General features: G+C 47.8%; 1 protein-coding gene across 1 annotated transcript in view; it reads left to right on the top strand.

Annotated features, from left to right (window-relative positions):
* Positions 1-18,289, top strand: part of UTP14A (UTP14A small subunit processome component) — a 385,668-nt gene that overhangs the window by 35,251 nt on the left and 332,128 nt on the right. Inside the window, exon 3 of the mRNA XM_069212909.1 lies at positions 13,612-13,682. Coding sequence (XP_069069010.1) covers positions 13,612-13,682 — 71 coding nt within the window. The remainder of the gene's footprint in view (positions 1-13,611; positions 13,683-18,289) is intronic.

Genomic DNA, 18,289 nt, shown 5'->3' with positions numbered 1-18,289 from the left:
CAGGAGAACGCACTTTCAGTCCAGGTGGGGGGGGGGGGCCTGGGTGCCACACAGGGGTGGGTTCAGGGTGCTGAGGGCTTTAGCCAATAGCATCTCTGTCTGTAGTGGGTGGGTGGCAGACCATGGGTCATGGTTCTGGGTACAGACAGATTAGCCTATGGCATGTCTTCACTGCAGCCACCAATAAGAAGGCCCAGGAGTTGTGAATGAGAGAAATGCACTGGACCGGGGCTAGGCAGCAGGTGCAGAATCAAGTGGCAGGAAACACAGCATAGGAGCAGAAAGGCATGAAAAAGGAGTGAAAGATGGTTAAAAGGAGGCAGAGCAAAGAATGAGATGGTGAAAAAACAGTCAAACTGAGGCAAAAGTGAGAAGATCGAAACTGGGCTAAAGTGAGAGTGTGAGAGTGTGAGAGTGTGAGAGTGTGAGAGTGTGAGAGTGTGAGAGTGTGAGAGTGTGAGAGCAGAAAGGCAAAAGTCAAGTGATTGCAGCAGGGAGAAAGAGTCAGAGTGAGAAAGGGGCAAAAATGAGAAGGGCTAAAGGTGAAAGTGAGAGAGAGGTTGAAAACTCAGAGACAGAAGAGTCAAAGAAAGGGAGGGAGGCTGGGGCCTCGATCTTGCATCATGGATCACTGTCCAAAAGGGGGGGAGCCTGGTTGGAGAACCGAGCACAAGTTAGGTGGATTGCCCTAGAGATCCCAGCACACCAGTTATGTAATGCCCAGAAAACACCTCTCAGACCCCAGTGTCACCGAGCAAAGCTCTATCAGTACAGATGGATTCAAACCTAAATGAATTGGGACTCCATTTGGATTGTTTTTTTGCGTCTGCTAGGAATGTGCCCCTAACCGCATACACGATCTCCACTTCATCACCTCATAATGTCATGTAATAAACAAGGCAAGTGTTCCCCTTCTTTTTCCATCTTACATAGTCCACGAAACACATTGAGCCATGGTAGACACTGCATTTTTGTCCTGTTCCCAGTGTGCGTCTTTTCTGTTTTTATCATTTATATGCCAAATACAGTCATGTATCATCAAGTATTATAGTACACGTGTTATGTTTAAATTAATATTTAAGTGTCTTTACTCAAATTGTCTAAAATATTTATGAAAGGTTAACATATCTGCACACTGTTTGACATCCTAAAAGTCTGGTGGTGCATGCCCACATTTAATTACTTGACATATATTTAAAATATGTTTAGTTAGAAACACAGCATGGTTCTGGAATATTCTTTCATCAAATGTTTAGAGGCACAGTAATCCAACCCCCAATGTATTGAATTGTAGCAATTTATCTAGTGCTTCAATCCCATGTCATATTCTTGAAGCACTCTGAGTTTTGAGGGACTTGGCAATGTCTTCTCAACATGGTTATCTAGCATTGCTACATAAGCTTGAAGGGGGATTATAGATGGCAATCAGACACACAGATGCTCACCACCCTAAGGTGGTCTGAATTATGAAGTAAAGCTCACCATTGAGTGGGAGGTCCCTAAGAAATAGTATATGGTTCCACCAACGAAGAAACTGGAGGCCCCTGGAGCTCTTAAGCAACCGGAGACTATTGTATGAAGTCCACCCACGAGCAGCAGAAGCAAAACGTGGTGGCATGGTTATATAACCAGTGATTTCTATATGGATTATGCCACAGCGGCAAAACCCAACCCATGGAGACATTGCTACACAACCAGAAAATACGGTGTGAATTAAAACCAGGAGCAGAAGACTATGACCATTTTAGAGCTAGCTCTGAGGAATCCATTGAAGAGCTGCAGGGAGCAACTCGTAAGAATCAGAATGATGTAGTCTTCTCTGTTCTGTGAACTGCGAGATGCTAAACAGATTCACTGGTCTGGGTGATGTTATGGAAACCAAAGAGAAGGTACAATTAGTAACTGGATGCAATGCATTTAGGTTATATAATAAGAAAGGTGGAGAAGGGAGTGAGTGCAAAGGAAGGATGCAAGAAAGATCCAGTAGGCCCAACCCCACCCTTCCCTTGCCAATACAGGCTCAGTGGTGATACACCAGAAGATGATGTTAACTTTTATGCCTTAAAGCTGGACACCCTATGGGGAGGTATATTAGAGGACGAGCCGAGATAAGTCACAAGTCATATGATATGGTTGGCCAGTTGGAGTTCCCAGTGCCAGGTATCGGGTTGTGGTGAACCCTAGATTTATTAACAGGCACCTCTTTCATAGTAAGGATCATGTATCTAGGAACTAACTTTTGTCCAAGGTGCATCAATACATCTGCTTCAGGAAACCTCAAACTGAATAAACCTGACAAAGATAGGCTTCTTCGCTGCTGCTTTCTTATTTTTTGCTGCCTACTTATAAGAGACAGGAAGAGGAACGACTGAGAGTGGTATAAAAGGAATGTGGTCAGCTAGCTCCAGTCTCAGCCGGAGTAATCTGTGTCAACTGAGTTGGAGAAAAAAACATGCCTACAGTGTTTTGAAATGCCCTGTGACAAAATGGCAATTACACTGCAGTTCCACTTATGACACTGACCTCCTGTAAAAGCCCTCAGTACCTGTAAGGGTAATACACCCAGTTAGCATGGTAACATCACAAATGTAGAGACAATTTTGTGTCATAGACATAAGCCAATTCAAAGGAGGTCTGTAATACTGGAATAAAGTTGTACAATAATATCTCTCTGTGGTGCAAGTGTGTCCTAGCAGTGCCCTGTTGGTTCCTGTACTTGTAGAAGAGATATCCATAGCTGTAGCAATCTGCAGAAGAAAACACCCAGTTTGATGATAGAGAAGCACATTTAGATGTTGTTGCTTCAACCCAGTTCAAACTAAAGAGACTGCCTATAGAGGGAAGCTGAATGGAGTGAAGGTCAACTCAGTAAAGAGTTGGTTATTCAAAGAACTCCATGATAAATGCTAACAAAGGGTTTTCAATCTTGAAAATTCTGCCTTTTGTAAATGAGCTTGAGACCATTTAAACTTTTCCTACTAGTCTACCTACATTGACCAGGGCATAGGGTTCTAAAGTTGTGACAGATTATTCAAATATCATTTTTTAACTGCTGTCCTACAAAAAAAAGAACTAAAATATTACTTTGAATCATTTCTAAAATTATTTTTTAAAACTAGTTCATCTGTGGATACTTCGAATCTGTTGCTGCATATGTACTCTTAAGTTCAGGGAGGTTCAGTGGCTACTTTGCGGTATACTGCATGAGGATAAGCAGTCAAGACTTGCTCTAAGTCTAGGAGGTGAAAATGGTTAGAAACTCAATAACTTCAAAGTCCAGTCAGTGCTTTACCTTCAAAGAAGAGAATGAAGTTGATTTACAGGTAGGTATTTGCAACTGTTAAAATGTGGATCTAAGAAGAAAACCAGAAATTACTGACATGTTCTGGGAACCAATCAAGCCCCCTAAAATGTTGATGGGTCCTGTGTGAGACAGATGTAGGCCCTCATTACGACCCTGGCGGTCCAAAGACCGCTAGGGACGCGGTGGCGGTCTAACCGCCGACGGGACGGTGCTGAAGACTGACACATTATGAGGGTGGCAGTTTGGCCTGGGCCAAACCACCACATCCCCAGGGCGGTTGGACAGCCGGGCCATTGATCAGCATCGCCGGCGGTATCACAAATCGCCTTTCCACCAGGGATTTTGCAGCAGTAGCACCGCAACGAAATCCCTGGCAGAAAGGCTATCAATGATAGGAATTTGCATTCCCACCCCCAACCTCCCGAACCCCCAGTGACCCCCCGCTCCCAGTAGTGACCCCCTGCATACACACATTCACTCCCCACCTCCCTGATCCCTGTACTTACCCCCACCCCACATACATACATACACACACACGCACGCACGCACCCACACACACACACACCCTGACACTCCCTCACTCTTCCAACACCCTTTCCATCTCACCCCCCCAAATCCATCCATACAGGGAGTGCAGAATTATTAGGCAAATGAGTATTTTGACCACATCATCCTCTTTATGCATGTTGTCTTACTCCAAGCTGTATAGGCTCGAAAGCCTACTACCAATTAAGCATATTAGGTGATGTGCATCTCTGTAATGAGAAGGGGTGTGGTCTAATGACATCAACACCCTATATCAGGTGTGCATAATTATTAGGCAACTTCCTTTCCTTTGGCAAAATGGGTCAAAAGAAGGACTTGACAGGCTCAGAAAAGTCAAAAATAATGAGATATCTTGCAGAGGGATGCAGCACTCTTAAAATTGCAAAGCTTCTGAAGCGTGATCATCGAACAATCAAGCGTTTCATTCAAAATAGTCAACAGGGTCGCAAGAAGCGTGTGGAAAAACCAAGGCGCAAATGCCCATGAACTGAGAAAAGTCAAGCGTGCAGCTGCCACGATGCCACTTGCCACCAGTTTGGCCATATTTCAGAGCTGCAACATCACTGGAGTGCCCAAAAGCACAAGGTGTGCAATACTCGGAGACATGGCCAAGGTAAGAAAGGCTGAAAGACGACCACCACTGAACAAGACACACAAGCTGAAACGTCAAGACTGGGCCAAGAAATATCTCAAGACTGATTTTTCTAAGGTTTTATGGACTGATGAAATGAGAGTGAGTCTTGATGGGCCAGATGGATGGGCCCGTGGCTGGATTGGTAAAGGGCAGAGAGCTCCAGTCCGACTCAGACGCCAGCAAGGTGGAGGTGGATTACTGGTTTGGGCTGGTATCATCAAAGATGAGCTTGTGGGGCCTTTTTGGGTTGAGGATGGAGTCAAGCTCAACTCCCAGTCCTACTGCCAGTTCCTGGAAGACACCTTCTTCAAGCAGTGGTACAGGAAGAAGTCTGCATCCTTCAAGAAAAACATGATTTTCATGCAGGACAATGCTCCATCACACGCGTCCAAGTACTCCACAGCGTGGCTGGCAAGAAAGGGTATAAAAGAAGGAAATCTAATGACATGGCCTCCTTGTTCACCTGATCTGAACCCCATTGAGAACCTGTGGTCCATCATCAAATGTGAGATTTACAAGGAGGGAAAACAGTACACCTCTCTGAACAGTGTCTGGGAGGCTGTGGTTGCTGCTGCACGCAATGTTGATGGTGAACAGATCAAAACACTGACAGAATCCATGGATGGCAGGCTTTTGAGTGTCCTTGCAAAGAAAGGTGGCTATATTGGTCACTGATTTGTTTTTGTTTTGTTTTTGAATGTCAGAAATGTATATTTGTGAATGTTGAGATGTTATATTGGTTTCACTGGTAATAATACATAATTGAAATGGGTATATATTTGTTTTTTGTTAAGTTGCCTAATAATTATGCACAGTAATAGTCACCTGCACACACAGATATCCCCCTAACATAGCTAAAACTAAAAACAAACTAAAAACTACTTCCAAAAATATTCAGCTTTGATATTAATGAGTTTTTTGGGTTCATTGAGAACATGGTTGTTGTTCAATAATAAAATTAATCCTCAAAAATACAACTTGCCTAATAATTCTGCACTCCCTGTATATACGCACACACATGCAACACCCCAGATCCATACACACATACACACAACACCCCCTTTCACACACGCACTCACTACATTGACCCACTTTCACACATGCACCCACTACATTCACCCCATTGACACGCATAAACACTCCGTCCCTCCACCCCCTCCTTTCCTCAACATACATACACACACAACCCCCACCCCTGTCTACATGCATGCGCACATGCACCCCGACCCAGCGTTCACATTCACCCACACAGGCATTGCCATCACCACATTTACCCACAGACACACTCATGCACAAACACTCTGCCTCCCTCCCCCCCCATTCATGACACGTATACACACACTCACACACATCCCACCCCCTCCCCTTGCGGAGGACACTTAGCTTATCTAAGTGTTCCTCCCTAATTAGACGGGACCCAGCTCTCCCACCGCCGGCAGCGCCCCACCATCAGGACACTGCCAGGCCCTACTACAGGTCGTAATACAGCTGGCGGAGTCCTTTTGGCAGGGTGGGACCGGTGGTGGAACCACCTCTGCGTCTTAGCCCGCCAGCACAATTACTAGAGGATGTCTGCCCAAATTGTGGTGGAAATACTTAAGTACTTGTAATATGGTGATCAAAAGACCGTCAGCGCTGGCGGTCTTCTGGTACCTGTGGCTTCGGCAGTCTTAGAAAAAGACCGGCAAAGTCATAATGAGGGCCGAGTGTTGGCCTCACACCAACTATGAAGCCTCCAAGGATTTCTGATACTTTAAGACCTTATCTTGAATTATACCAATCATGTTTGAAACTTTTCTTTGGTTGATTACTTCCTGAGACCATTGGATACACCATTTCCCACCAGGGACTGGACTTTTATTTTAAAAGTCAATATCAATGGAACATTCCAGGAAGATAGCACGTTTATGTAATTATGATGGCCTTCTCCATCTGACTCCATGCCCAGGATTCTGATGGTAACTACCTATTGTTGAGTATTGTACCAGGCACCTAACAGGTTAACAATGGGTCGGGACAGTGCATATCTGTTGAAGACCCTCGTTTTCAACTCTGTGATCCAGCTGGTGCTACTTTTGGGTTTTCCTTCTCCTGGGCAGCTTTGCTGTGGGGGATCTTGTTGCACCTGGCTTACCTTGGTCAAAGATATTCTTCACATATTCTGACGTCAGCTGGGCTTTGTGCTAATCTTCCTGAGATAAGGATGGCTCTTACTTCCAGTTCCCTTTGCAGCAGGCATGTTTTCTGTCTCTCCTTATGTCCCAGCAGCATGGAGCGCCAACTGTAAGATATACAGTACAGTTGTAGGAAGTTGGCTCTGTATGTGCTATTTCAAAGTAAGGAATAGCATGCACAGAGTCCAAGGGTTCCCCTTAGAGGTAAGATAGTGGCAAAAAGAGATAACACTAATGCTCTATTTTGTGGTAGTGTGGTCGAGCAGTAGGCTTATCCAAGGAGTAGTGTTAAGCATTTGTTGTACATACACATAGACAATAAATGAGGTACACACACTCAGAGACAAATCCAGCCAATAGGTTTTTGTATAGAAAAATATCTTTTCTTAGTTTATTTTAAGAACCACAGGTTCAAATTCTACATGTAATATCTCATTCGAAAGGTATTGCAGGTAAGTACTTTAGGAACTTCAAATCATCAAAATTGCATGTATACTTTTCAAGTTATTCACAAATAGCTGTTTTAAAAGTGGACACTTAGTGCAATTTTCACAGTTCCTAGGGGAGGTAAGTATTTGTTAGGTTAACCAGGTAAGTAAGACACTTACAGGGCTTAGTTCTTGGTCCAAGGTAGCCCACCGTTGGGGGTTCAGAGCAACCCCAAAGTCACCACACCAGCAGCTCAGGGCCGGTCAGGTGCAGAGTTCAAAGTGGTGCCCAAAACACATAGGCTAGAATGGAGAGAAGGGGGTGCCCCGGTTCCGGTCTGCTTGCAGGTAAGTACCCGCGTCTTCGGAGGGCAGACCAGGGGGGGTTTTGTAGGGCACCGGGGGGGACACGGGTCCACACAGAAATTTCACTCTCAGCGGCGCGGGGGCGGCCGGGTGCAGTGTAGAAACAAGCGTCGGGTTCGCAATGTTAGTCTATGAGAGATCTCGGGATCTCTTCAGCGCTGCAGGCAGGCAAGGGGGGGGATTCCTCAGGGAAACTTCCACTTGGGCAAGGGAGAGGGACTCCTGGGGGTCACTTCTCCAGTGAAAGTCCGGTCCTTCAGGTCCTGGGGGCTGCGGGTGCAGGGTCTCTCCCAGGCGTCGGGACTTTAGGTTCAAAGAGTCGCGGTCAGGGGAAGCCTCGGGATTCCCTCTGCAGGCGGCGCTGTGGGGGCTCAGGGGGGACAGGTTTTGGTACTCACAGTATCGGAGTAGTCCTGGGGTCCCGCCTGAGGTGTCGGATCTCCACCAGCCGAGTCCGGGTCGCCGGGTGCAGTGTTGCAAGTCTCACGCTTCTTGCGGGGAGCTTGCAGGGTTCTTTAAAGCTGCTGGAAACAGAGTCGCAGCCTTTCTTGGAGCAGGTCCGCTGTCCTCTGGAGTTTCTTGTCTTTTCGAAGCAGGGGCAGTCCTCAGAGGATGTCGAGGTCGCTGGTCCCTTTGGAAGGCGTCGCTGGAGCAGGATCTTTGGAAGGCAGGAGACAGGCCGGTGAGTTTCTGGAGCCAAGGCAGTTGTCGTCTTCTGGTCTTCCGCTGCAGGGGTTTTCAGCTGGGCAGTCCTTCTTCTTGTAGTTGCAGGAATCTAATTTTCTAGGGTTCAGGGTAGCCCTTAAATACTAAATTTAAGGGCGTGTTTAGGTCTGGGGGGTTAGTAGCCAATGGCTACTAGCCCTGAGGGTGGGTACACCCTCTTTGTGCCTCCTCCCAAGGGGAGGGGGTCACAATCCTAACCCTATTGGGGGAATCCTCCATCTGCAAGATGGAGGATTTCTAAAAGTTAGAGTCACTTCAGCTCAGGACACCTTAGGGGCTGTCCTGACTGGCCAGTGACTCCTCCTTGTTGCTTTCTTTGTTCCCTCCAGCCTTGCCGCCAAACGTGGGGGCCGTGGCCGGAGGGGGCGGGCAACTCCACTAAGCTGGAGTGCCCTGCTGGGCTGTGACAAAGGGGTGAGCCTTTGAGGCTCACCGCCAGGTGTCACAGCTCCTGCCTGGGGGAGGTGTTAGCATCTCCACCCAGTGCAGGCTTTGTTACTGGCCTCAGAGTGACAAAGGCACTCTCCCCATGGGGCCAGCAACATGTCTCTAGTGTGGCAGGCTGCTGGAACCAGTCAGCCTACACAGATAGTTGGTTAAGTTTCAGGGGGGCACCTCTAAGGTGCCCTCTGTGGTGTATTTTACAATAAAATGTACACTGGCATCAGTGTGCATTTATTGTGCTGAGAAGTTTGATACCAAACTTCCCAGTTTTCAGTGTAGCCATTATGGTGCTGTGGAGTTCGTGTAAAACAGACTCCCAGACCATATACTCTTATGGCTACCCTGCACTTACAATGTCTAAGGTTTTGTTTAGACACTGTAGGGGCACAGTGCTCATGCACTGGTACCCTCACCTATGGTATAGTGCACCCTGCCTTAGGGCTGTAAGGCCTGCTAGAGGGGTGTCTTACCTATACTGCATAGGCAGTGAGAGGCTGGCATGGCACCCTGAGGGGAGTGCCATGTCGACTTACTCATTTTGTTCTCACTAGCACACACAGGCTTGTAAGCAGTGTGTCTGTGCTGAGTGAGGGGTCTCTAGGGTGGCATAAGACATGCTGCAGCCCTTAGAGACCTTCCTTGGCATCAGGGCCCTTGGTACTAGAAGTACCAGTTACAAGGGACTTATCTGAATGCCAGGGTGTGCCAATTGTGGATACAATGGTACATTTTAGGTGAAGGAACACTGGTGCTGGGGCCTGGTTAGCAGGGTCCCAGCACACTTCTCAGTCAAGTCAGCATCAGTATCAGGCAAAAAGTGGGGGGTAACTGCAACAGGGAGCCATTTCTTTACAACAGTATACATAAGAAAAGGCTTATATTTATGCATATAACTGTTCCCTATATCTATGCGCTAAACGTGCAAATCACAATGTATGGGATATAGCATTAAGCGTCATCAATCGCAATTCCACAGGTACTAAACTTTAACAATATTAAGGAGGAAAGGGACGGGAGGTAAGGAAAGAAGGGACTGTGGGATGCGTAAACGAGGCCATGGGTTCTAATGTTAACACAATTGTAAGCGAGTAGGGCGTCTCGGTATTAATGGGGCAGTGCAAGGATTGCAGAAGAGTGTGCGATAGAGAGCCTGGCATCTAAACAATTGTGCAGCCAAGCAATATGCTGTAGGGGAAAGGAGGGTGAGTGAAGGAGGATATGGGCGAGGGGGGAGGGAGAACAGCATTAAGAAATCCAGGATGAATAGTCAAGAGAATAGCAATAACGAACAGTCGTCCAAGGATAAAGAGGTAAATACAAAATAAGGGGGAGGGGGGAGGGTAAGGAACAGATAATGGAAGGGGGGAGAGGGGAGGGACAGAGTGTTGTGGAAAGGGGGGAGGGAGGATCTTAGATATATGGGGAAAAAGATGGAGAGTGACTGAAGGGGAAGCGTAGTGTGTAGAGATGTGAAAGTGTATGAGTAAATGGGTGCATCGGGGAAGGGGATGGGAGAGAGGGAGGTGAAGTATGTGGTTATGAGTACCAGACCACGGGTAACGCCATTTATAGGTCAAGCAGTAGGGAACAACGGGGAGGGAATCATTAGCAACAGACCTATGTTGATGAAGGGTCAGTGAGGAATGGGGCAGAGAGGGTGAGGCTAACAGCCTCCCACAAAGGAGGACCGATGGGCAGTCGACCAAAATGTGAAGTAGATCACAGTGCATCTCCGGGCAGCGCCAGCACGTCACGTGCGGGAGAAGCCCTGCTCTGTGTAGTCTCAGCGGAGTCCAATACCAGTCGTGAATAATCTTAGAGGCAGAATTTCAAGCTTGCCTCACGGACACCTCTGTCCAGCGTTTCCAGCATGTACACCCAGTCCTCTGCGTCAAAGGACCTCTGCTGGCGGGTTTGCTATTGTAGATGGAGATTTTCTAGAAGGGATTGCGAAAACTTACGTCGCGTGAGGACCTCGTAGAGACCTGCCATAACACCTTTATGCTTTCCCCACGTTCGGAGGTAGAGTATCACAGGTGAAGATTGAGATCTTCGTTGGGCAATGTCTGCATTATGTTGCAGGCAGTTTTTAAGTTGTAGATACCTCAATTCTTGTCGCGGGTGAAGGCCGAAACTCTCCTGTAGTGAGGCAGAGGTCTTAATCGCCCCGTCTTGCAGAATCTGGCCAAGATGGGTGATGCCAGCTTTCTTCCATGTCAGCCAGGTAAAGGCCTTCCCGCCTATTCGCAGGCTATCGTTGTTCCACGAGGGTTCCTGGGTATGTAGGGAAAGGTGACTCCAAGCAGGAGGTGGGCCCTTCCCCACGCCGCTCGTGTCGCCCACAGTATCAGATTCATAGATGTAGGGGAGGGTGGGCTAGCGCAATAAAGTCTCTCTAGGCCTCCGTTATGAGAAAGGCGGGCTTTCTCTATTGTTACCCACTGAGCCAGCTCTGTTACGTCCTGTGTTAGTGTAGCCAAGGATGACAAATAAATACAAAGCTAGGGCGTAGTATTGCACCGAAGGGAGACCCATTTCCCCGTAAGAGCGGCGCGCCATGAGTTTGGCAGGGGCAAGACGTGGTCGCATGGAGCCCCATACAAAGGTTCTAATCGCTGCGTCCACAGAGTGTAGCAACGGGAGAGGCACCTGAAGAGGTAGGAGGCCTAGGGCATAGGTGAACTGTGGTACTGTAACCATTCTCACCCCCTGCACTCTGCCTCACATAGAGAGGCCCAGATGGGTCAATTTATCAAAGTCCAGCCTCATTTGTGTAAGGGGAGGGGTAAGATTATCTGTCACCATATGTTCCAGTCCTCTGTTGACCAGTATTCCTAAATACTTAAGGTGTTTTGGCGTCCATCGAAATGTATACCCGCTTATGTCTGCCTTCGTCGTCACTTGAGAAAGGGGGAGGTCCTCGCTCTTCCCCCAATTTGCTCGATAACCTGAGATAGGTGCAAAGACACCAATGGTCTCCAATGCAGGGAGGGAGCGCTCGAGGCTTGCCACTGTGAGTAGTATTTCATCGGCATAGAGGTAAATGTTTGAAACTCCACCAGACAGAGTGAGTCCTGTTATCGAGGGGGAAGTGCGGATAGAAGCTGCGAGCGGTTCCATAGCCAGCAAGAATGAAAAGAGCGATGGGGCATCCTTGGCGGGTCCCTCTGCGAATGGGGAAGTGGTCTGAAAGGAAGCCCCCACAGTTAACTCGCTCTGTGGGGTGATCATATAGGAGGCGGACTTTGGAGATAAACTGATCCCCTAGGCAGAATCTCTTCAAGGTCGCAAATAAGTATGGCCATTCGATGCGGTCGACCACCTTTTCAGCATCTAAGGATAAGGCTAGGGTGGCTTCCGGCATATTTCTAGATGTCCACAGGGTGTGGCAAAGGGTACGCAAGTAGTTTCTGGAGGTGCGACCCGGCACAAAACCCACCTGGGAATGATCGATAAGGGCGGGTATAACTTTACGTAGGCGGTTTGCTAAAACGCTGGCTAGGATCTTAATGTCCCCGTTTAAGAGGGAAATTGGCAGATAGTTACTGCAGAGTAAGGGATCTCATCCTGGTTTCGGTATGACTGCTATTGTGGCCGTATTAGAGATCGTGTCCAGGGAGCCCGTCCGACAGGCTTCATTCAGTGCCCCGTGCAGTACATCAAGCAGCTCACCCCCGCCCATTTATAAAATTCTGCTGGGAAACAGTCTTCGCCAGGCGATTTGTGATAGGGGAGGTCAGAGATGAACTGCGATATCTCTAGTCGGCTAATGTCTCCTTCTAGGAGGGCGTGGCCTTCTGCAGAGAGAGAGGGTAACGCTATGCCACTTAGGAAGATTTCAATGTGATCGAGTGCAGTTGTCGACTCGGGGGTATAAAGATGGCTAAGGGGAAACCAATTCTTAAAGAAATATCTGGAAGCCTCTGCTGCGCACCAACCAGTTTAAGAAGGGGAAACCTGGGACCAGAGCCTGGAATGTCCAGCTTGAACAGTCCCTGCCGTTGCAGTAAAAAAACACATTCTAGTGTTGCACGTTACCCACTCTTCCCCTCCCCAGTCAAAGAACTGACATAATTGTGAAGTTCCCTAAATTAAAAACAATAGAAACTAAAAGTGTGACTGTTGTAAGACTCGAGCGAATGCGTTCCAGCGAAAATCTGTCAAAAATAGCAACCATGTGCCATGTCTAGAGGAAACTGATTCAGTTTGGTGGCTGCTCTTCATCTTGAGGCACATAGAGATGTGGTTGTTCTTGACCGAATGTTTCAACTAAAAAATGTCAGATTGATGACGTTGTGCCTACTGTTGCACTACGCATTGTGTGAGCTACTACACATGTAGAATATTGTGTGCCTAAAGCATCATTTCGTGTTGCTGACCCATTCATGTGTAGGTAGCACTGTGTCTGGCCAAACACTGAGACACCTGTAAGTGGTCAGTAGAGCAGGGAAACAGAAGCTAACTAATCAGACTCCCAGATGCTGAAGCCCTCACGGCTTTGTAATGTTGGAACAACAAAGTGCTACGGGTGTTTTCCTGGGTGTCTTCTATTGCTTTTGTGCACCTATCTACCTATCCAGTAACACCCATACCAACGACAGCAGGTGTCTTATTGTGTATAGTAATGGAATGTCCGGGAGGCGGGAGTGGCGCCCCAGTGGGTCCTGTGTTCTAAGTACCAAAGATATTTTCCAGTGCGTAGGAAAAAAAAAACTCAATCTCAAATCAGTCCCATAGTCCCTCCAATGACTTCTCACATGAGAATAGTCGTTTACCCAGCTTTAATTTTAAAGAAGCTGTTATCTTGTGGAAAAATCAATTGGTAGACTATATATAACTTGTTAAGGAAGTAAATTCTCAAAATGCAGAGGCACACACCTCGGTAATTGATAGATAGATTGAGCCAGAATTTGATTTTACTGCCTTATTTTATGTGTTCTGTTTTTGGAATTATTCCTTGCTCACGTGGTGCATTTCTTTTATCTACAGGGGGGCAGTGATGACGAGAGGAAGCATCGCAAACTCTTGGAGGCCATTAGCTCACTCGATGGAAAGAAAAGGTATTTCTTTGTATATAACATTGCTACAAGCATTAGAAAAGAAAATCTAAAACGTACTAGCGGATAAAGTGTTTTACTCGATAATCTAAAATTGTTCAAGTTAATTGCCACTATGCAGTTGTCGAGGTGTATCCTTCAGATATTGATTCATTTACTCGGGAGAGAGACGGGATGCATGAGCAAATCCTTGAGCGGCTGCCTAACCCTGCATTGATCTGTACAGCATGCTGCCTGAGGAAGTTAATGACGTGTATACGTGTGAAAGGAGAACACACATTTTCATTAGAGTAATATTGTATTCCTAATTTTAGAAAGTATTTTTTTTTTTTCTCTAAATGTTACTGTTGAGCAACTCATCTAACAGGAGCGCACAGGAAATGTTTATACTTTTGTTCTGTTGTTGTTTTGGAGGTTATAAAAGGTAAAAGAGTTTGTGTCTGCAAAGTATCTTTGTTGAATATGTGCATGGGTAATACTGCATCAGTGGCTATCGTTCGAAAGAAACAATATATGTTCTTGATTACATTTACTGTCCTATTAATTTATTGTCAGCATTTAGAACCAGATGGACATGAATATGTACAGTGCTTTTTTAAACTGTGGACATTAATTTCTAGTTGCACAAATTGACTGTTTGCATTTAAAAGAGTATTTTTTTAAACCCCAGAGCTACTCTGGTTCTCTTCCAGGGGATCCTCATCAAAGTCATAAACATTGAATATTCCCGCCCTTGTGCGGGGACCCCGGAGCATATATAAAATATATACACATTATACATGTGTAACAAACAGTCATGCAGGCTACCATGTTAAAAACAGGCTAAAATGCTTTATTTCTATGAAGTTTTTTTTTTTTTTTTTTTTTTTTTTTAAATACTACAATAGAGCATAAATAAGTACCCAAGCTCCTAAAACTAGGCTTGGGGAAGTAAGCAGTAGCAAACTCTAGTGAAAAAATAGAGAAAACTGCATTGAAAAACAATGAAGCATTCTTAGCCAATAGGCTGCATGTAGATTAACACAGGAGAACCATAAAAACTTTGGCACTGTGCCTTTAAGACCCTGAGCACCTCCAGTATCCCACCATGCCTCAGGGGTGAAGGAAAGGTGACAGTTGGTTCACAGTTAGGTCAGTTCTTTTTTCCGGCTCCTTCTGAGAGGATCCTGGAGCATTGAGCTCTCAGTTTTTCTGAGTTTTTCCTCAGAAAAATTCTTTAAAAAAGCGTTTTTCACTTTTCACTCGACAAATAACATCTTTGTCTGAGCTGGGAAGGTTTTTTCTGACAGAAAAATGCCTTCTCTTTTTGTCAAATGCCCTGCTTGTGGGAAGAAGGCGGCCCAGTCAGATCCCCACTCTCTGTGCATAGTGTGCCTGCCTCAGAGTCACTGCCCTGACACTTGTCAGTACTGTAAGAACATGTCTAGGAGGACTCTGAAAGACAGAGAGAAGATCCGACTTCATGGGCTTCAGGAGAGGAAAAGAACATCGTCCTCCTCGCTCCCCAGGCATCCAGAAGGCCATTCTCAGGAGAGAATGGCCCGGTCGACGTCGACAGGTAGGAAAATACCTGTTTGTTCACCGTCGACGTCGTCGCTACCACCGTCCCACCGGCATAGATCGCCGTCGACGGCGACGCACCCGACGTCGAAGGGAACGACGTCGAGGGAACATCAGAGTAGGGGCAGGTCTCCGTCGACGGCAGCCCGCCGATCGACGTCGAGCCACCGCCGGCATGCCCGGTCGCCGCCAAAGGCTGTGCGCCCCCCGACGTCAGGACACACGACGTCGAGATCTCCACGACGGCACGGCAAACATCCGCCGTCAACCTCCCATCGCTCCACGTCGAGGCACACGACGGCGAGCAGGTCGAGGTCCAAGGAACGCCGTTCGACGTCAAGGCACTCAACGTCGAGGCAATCAACGTCGAGGCAGGACCAACCGACTGGGCGTCCCTCGACGTCGAAACAGCCATCGACGTCGACGCAGGTCTTACCTGTCCAACAGGGAGCAGAACATCGCCCCTCGCCAGACAAGGCTCAGTCTCCAGTGGTCTCCATACCGAGCGACTCTTCTCGGTCAAGAGCATCTCCTGGGCATGTCTCGCCCATCAACCTATCTCCGAGATGGCTGGAGAGCCTCAACAGACCAGCGGCCTCCCCAGATTCGCAATATTCGCGAACGTATTCACCCACTGCCTCCCCGCCAAGAACGCCATCGCCGACAGCCGGGGCAGAACGGGCTCGTTCAGCTCCTCGACAGCCGACCGCGAGGACTAGGCGCTCGGCTACAGCGTCCCGCAGCAGATCTCGCTCTCAACGGAGATCCAGGTCGCGCTCAAGAAGATCACCCTCTTGGTCTTCATCAGGTTCTTCTGTCAGGCGTTACTCACCTACTCTTACAGATTCACCACCTGCCAGAGTCTCGCCAGTGGATGACATAACCACTTTCAACGAGGTGTTACTAAGAGGAGCACAGAAACTCAATATAGAGGTTCCAGAACCATCTACCTCCTCATCAATCATATTTGAGACACTACAACAGAGATCAGCGTCGAAAAAGTTGCTGCCTCTAGTGCCTGGTTTGTTGCAGCCGACCATGGACACTTTTCTGGCCCCAGCCTCGCTTAAGTCTGCCCCGGCTCGGATTCTTAAAAAGTACAAGGCTCCAGAGCAAGACCCTTTATTCCTTAGGAAGGATCCGCCACCAGACTCAGTGATCATAGCTGCCGCCCGAAAGACCCACTCGGTGGCATCTTCATCCACAGTACCCCCGGATAAAGAGAGCAGGCATTTAGACTCTCTGGGAAGAAAGATGTGCGGGACAGCGGCTTCAGCAATGAAGGTCTCTAGTGCGTCTGCGCTCCTGGGCAGGTACGATCGTTCTCTGTGGGATTCCCTCAATAGATTTACGGAAAAACTGCCCAGAGAAGACAGGCAAGATTTCCAAGAGATTCTACAGGAAGGATGCCTGGTATCTAACCAAGTTATCAGCGCGGCAGCGGATGGGGCGGATTTGGCGGCTCATAGGTACGCACATGGTATCTGTGCGAGGAGATCTTCCTGGCTGAGGCTCACTGGCTTGAAACAGGAGGCACAACAACGTATCCTGAATCTCCCATTTGCCGGGAATTCTCTATTCGGTGCCCATGCAGACGAAGAGATGGCCCGCATGAAGACCGAGGTGGATACCATGAAGGCGGTAGGCCTCGAAAGAAGGAAAGATTTCAGGCGGAGGTACAGACCGTATGATAGACGCCCTTTCCAACAGAGGGTTCAAACCCCTCATTGGTCGCAAAGGTCTCAGCAACGACAGGGACGCCCTCTGTTTCAGCGAAGAAACACAAGGGAGCGAGGGTCAAGTAGACCTCAACAGTCCACTCCAAAAGCACCCACTAAGCAATGAAGTCTCGCTTCCCTCGACACTGTACACCACTCCGGTGGGGGGAAGTATTATTGCTCATCTTCACGAGTGGCACTCTATCACAAGAGACAAATGGGTGCTCAATATTGTCGAACATGGCTATTCTCTCCTTTTCAAGCAGCCTCCACCACACTTGCCACCAACCAAACACAATCCGGCTCATCTCACCTTGCTACGCAAGGAGGCTCTCGCCCTCCTAAGAAAGAATGCCATAGAAAGGGTTCCACCTGCCCACAGAGGAAAGGGGGTCTACTCCCGTTACTTTCTAGTAGCAAAGAAGGGTCAAGAGGGCGTTTTCAGGCCAATCCTGGATCTAAGACTGCTGAACAAATACATAAGAAAGCAGAAGTTCAGAATGCTAGCGCTTCACCAAATTTTCCCTCAACTGCATCAGGGAGACTGGATGTGCTCCATCGACCTGCAGGATGCGTATTTCCACATCCCAATAGCTCCAAAGCATCGAAAATTCCTGCGCTTTCGAGTAGCGTTACAGCATTACCAGTTCAGGGTTCTACCCTTTGGCCTGAAATCTGCTCCAAGAGTTTTCTCGAAATGTATGGCAGTGGTGGCGGCGCATCTACGAAGACAAAGGATATACATATATCCATACCTAGACGACTGGCTACTAAAGGCTTCTTCTCCGGAGCAGGCGAGAAGCCATCGGGACATTGTACTAGAAGTTTGCGAAGCTCTAGGTCTTCAGGTCAATTACCAGAAGTCAACCTTGACTCCAACGCAGAGTCTTCACTACCTAGGAGCTATCATAAACACAGAACTACAAAAAGTGTATCCTTCGGAGGAACGACTGTCCTCAATAAACATGAAGTGCCAGGACCTGTTGAGAGCCAGCGCACCTACGGCACGTCAGGTGACATCACTACTGGGCTCCATGGCATCGTGCATCTTTATTGTCCCAAATGCCAGACTCCACATGAGACCCCTCCAAGAGGCATTGGAGACCAATTGGAGCCAAAGAACAGGTCGCTGGGAAGACACAATGCGGCTACCGGAGGTAGCGCTGCAGTCATTGAGATGGTGGATGCACAGACCTCACCTGTCAGTGGGCGCTCCGTTTCACCAGGTACTTCCATCCGACACTCTGGTAACGGATGCGTCTCTTCAGGGATGGGGGGCTCATCTGGGTCCTTTTCAAGCGCAGGGTCTGTGGTCAGACAAGGAGAAGCAGT

Source organism: Pleurodeles waltl, chromosome 2_1, assembly GCF_031143425.1.
Source record: "Pleurodeles waltl isolate 20211129_DDA chromosome 2_1, aPleWal1.hap1.20221129, whole genome shotgun sequence".
NCBI classification, from domain to species: Eukaryota; Metazoa; Chordata; class Amphibia; order Caudata; family Salamandridae; genus Pleurodeles; species Pleurodeles waltl.
The sequence above is the reverse complement of the archived record's forward strand: the minus strand, read 5'-3'. Positions and strand labels throughout refer to the sequence as shown.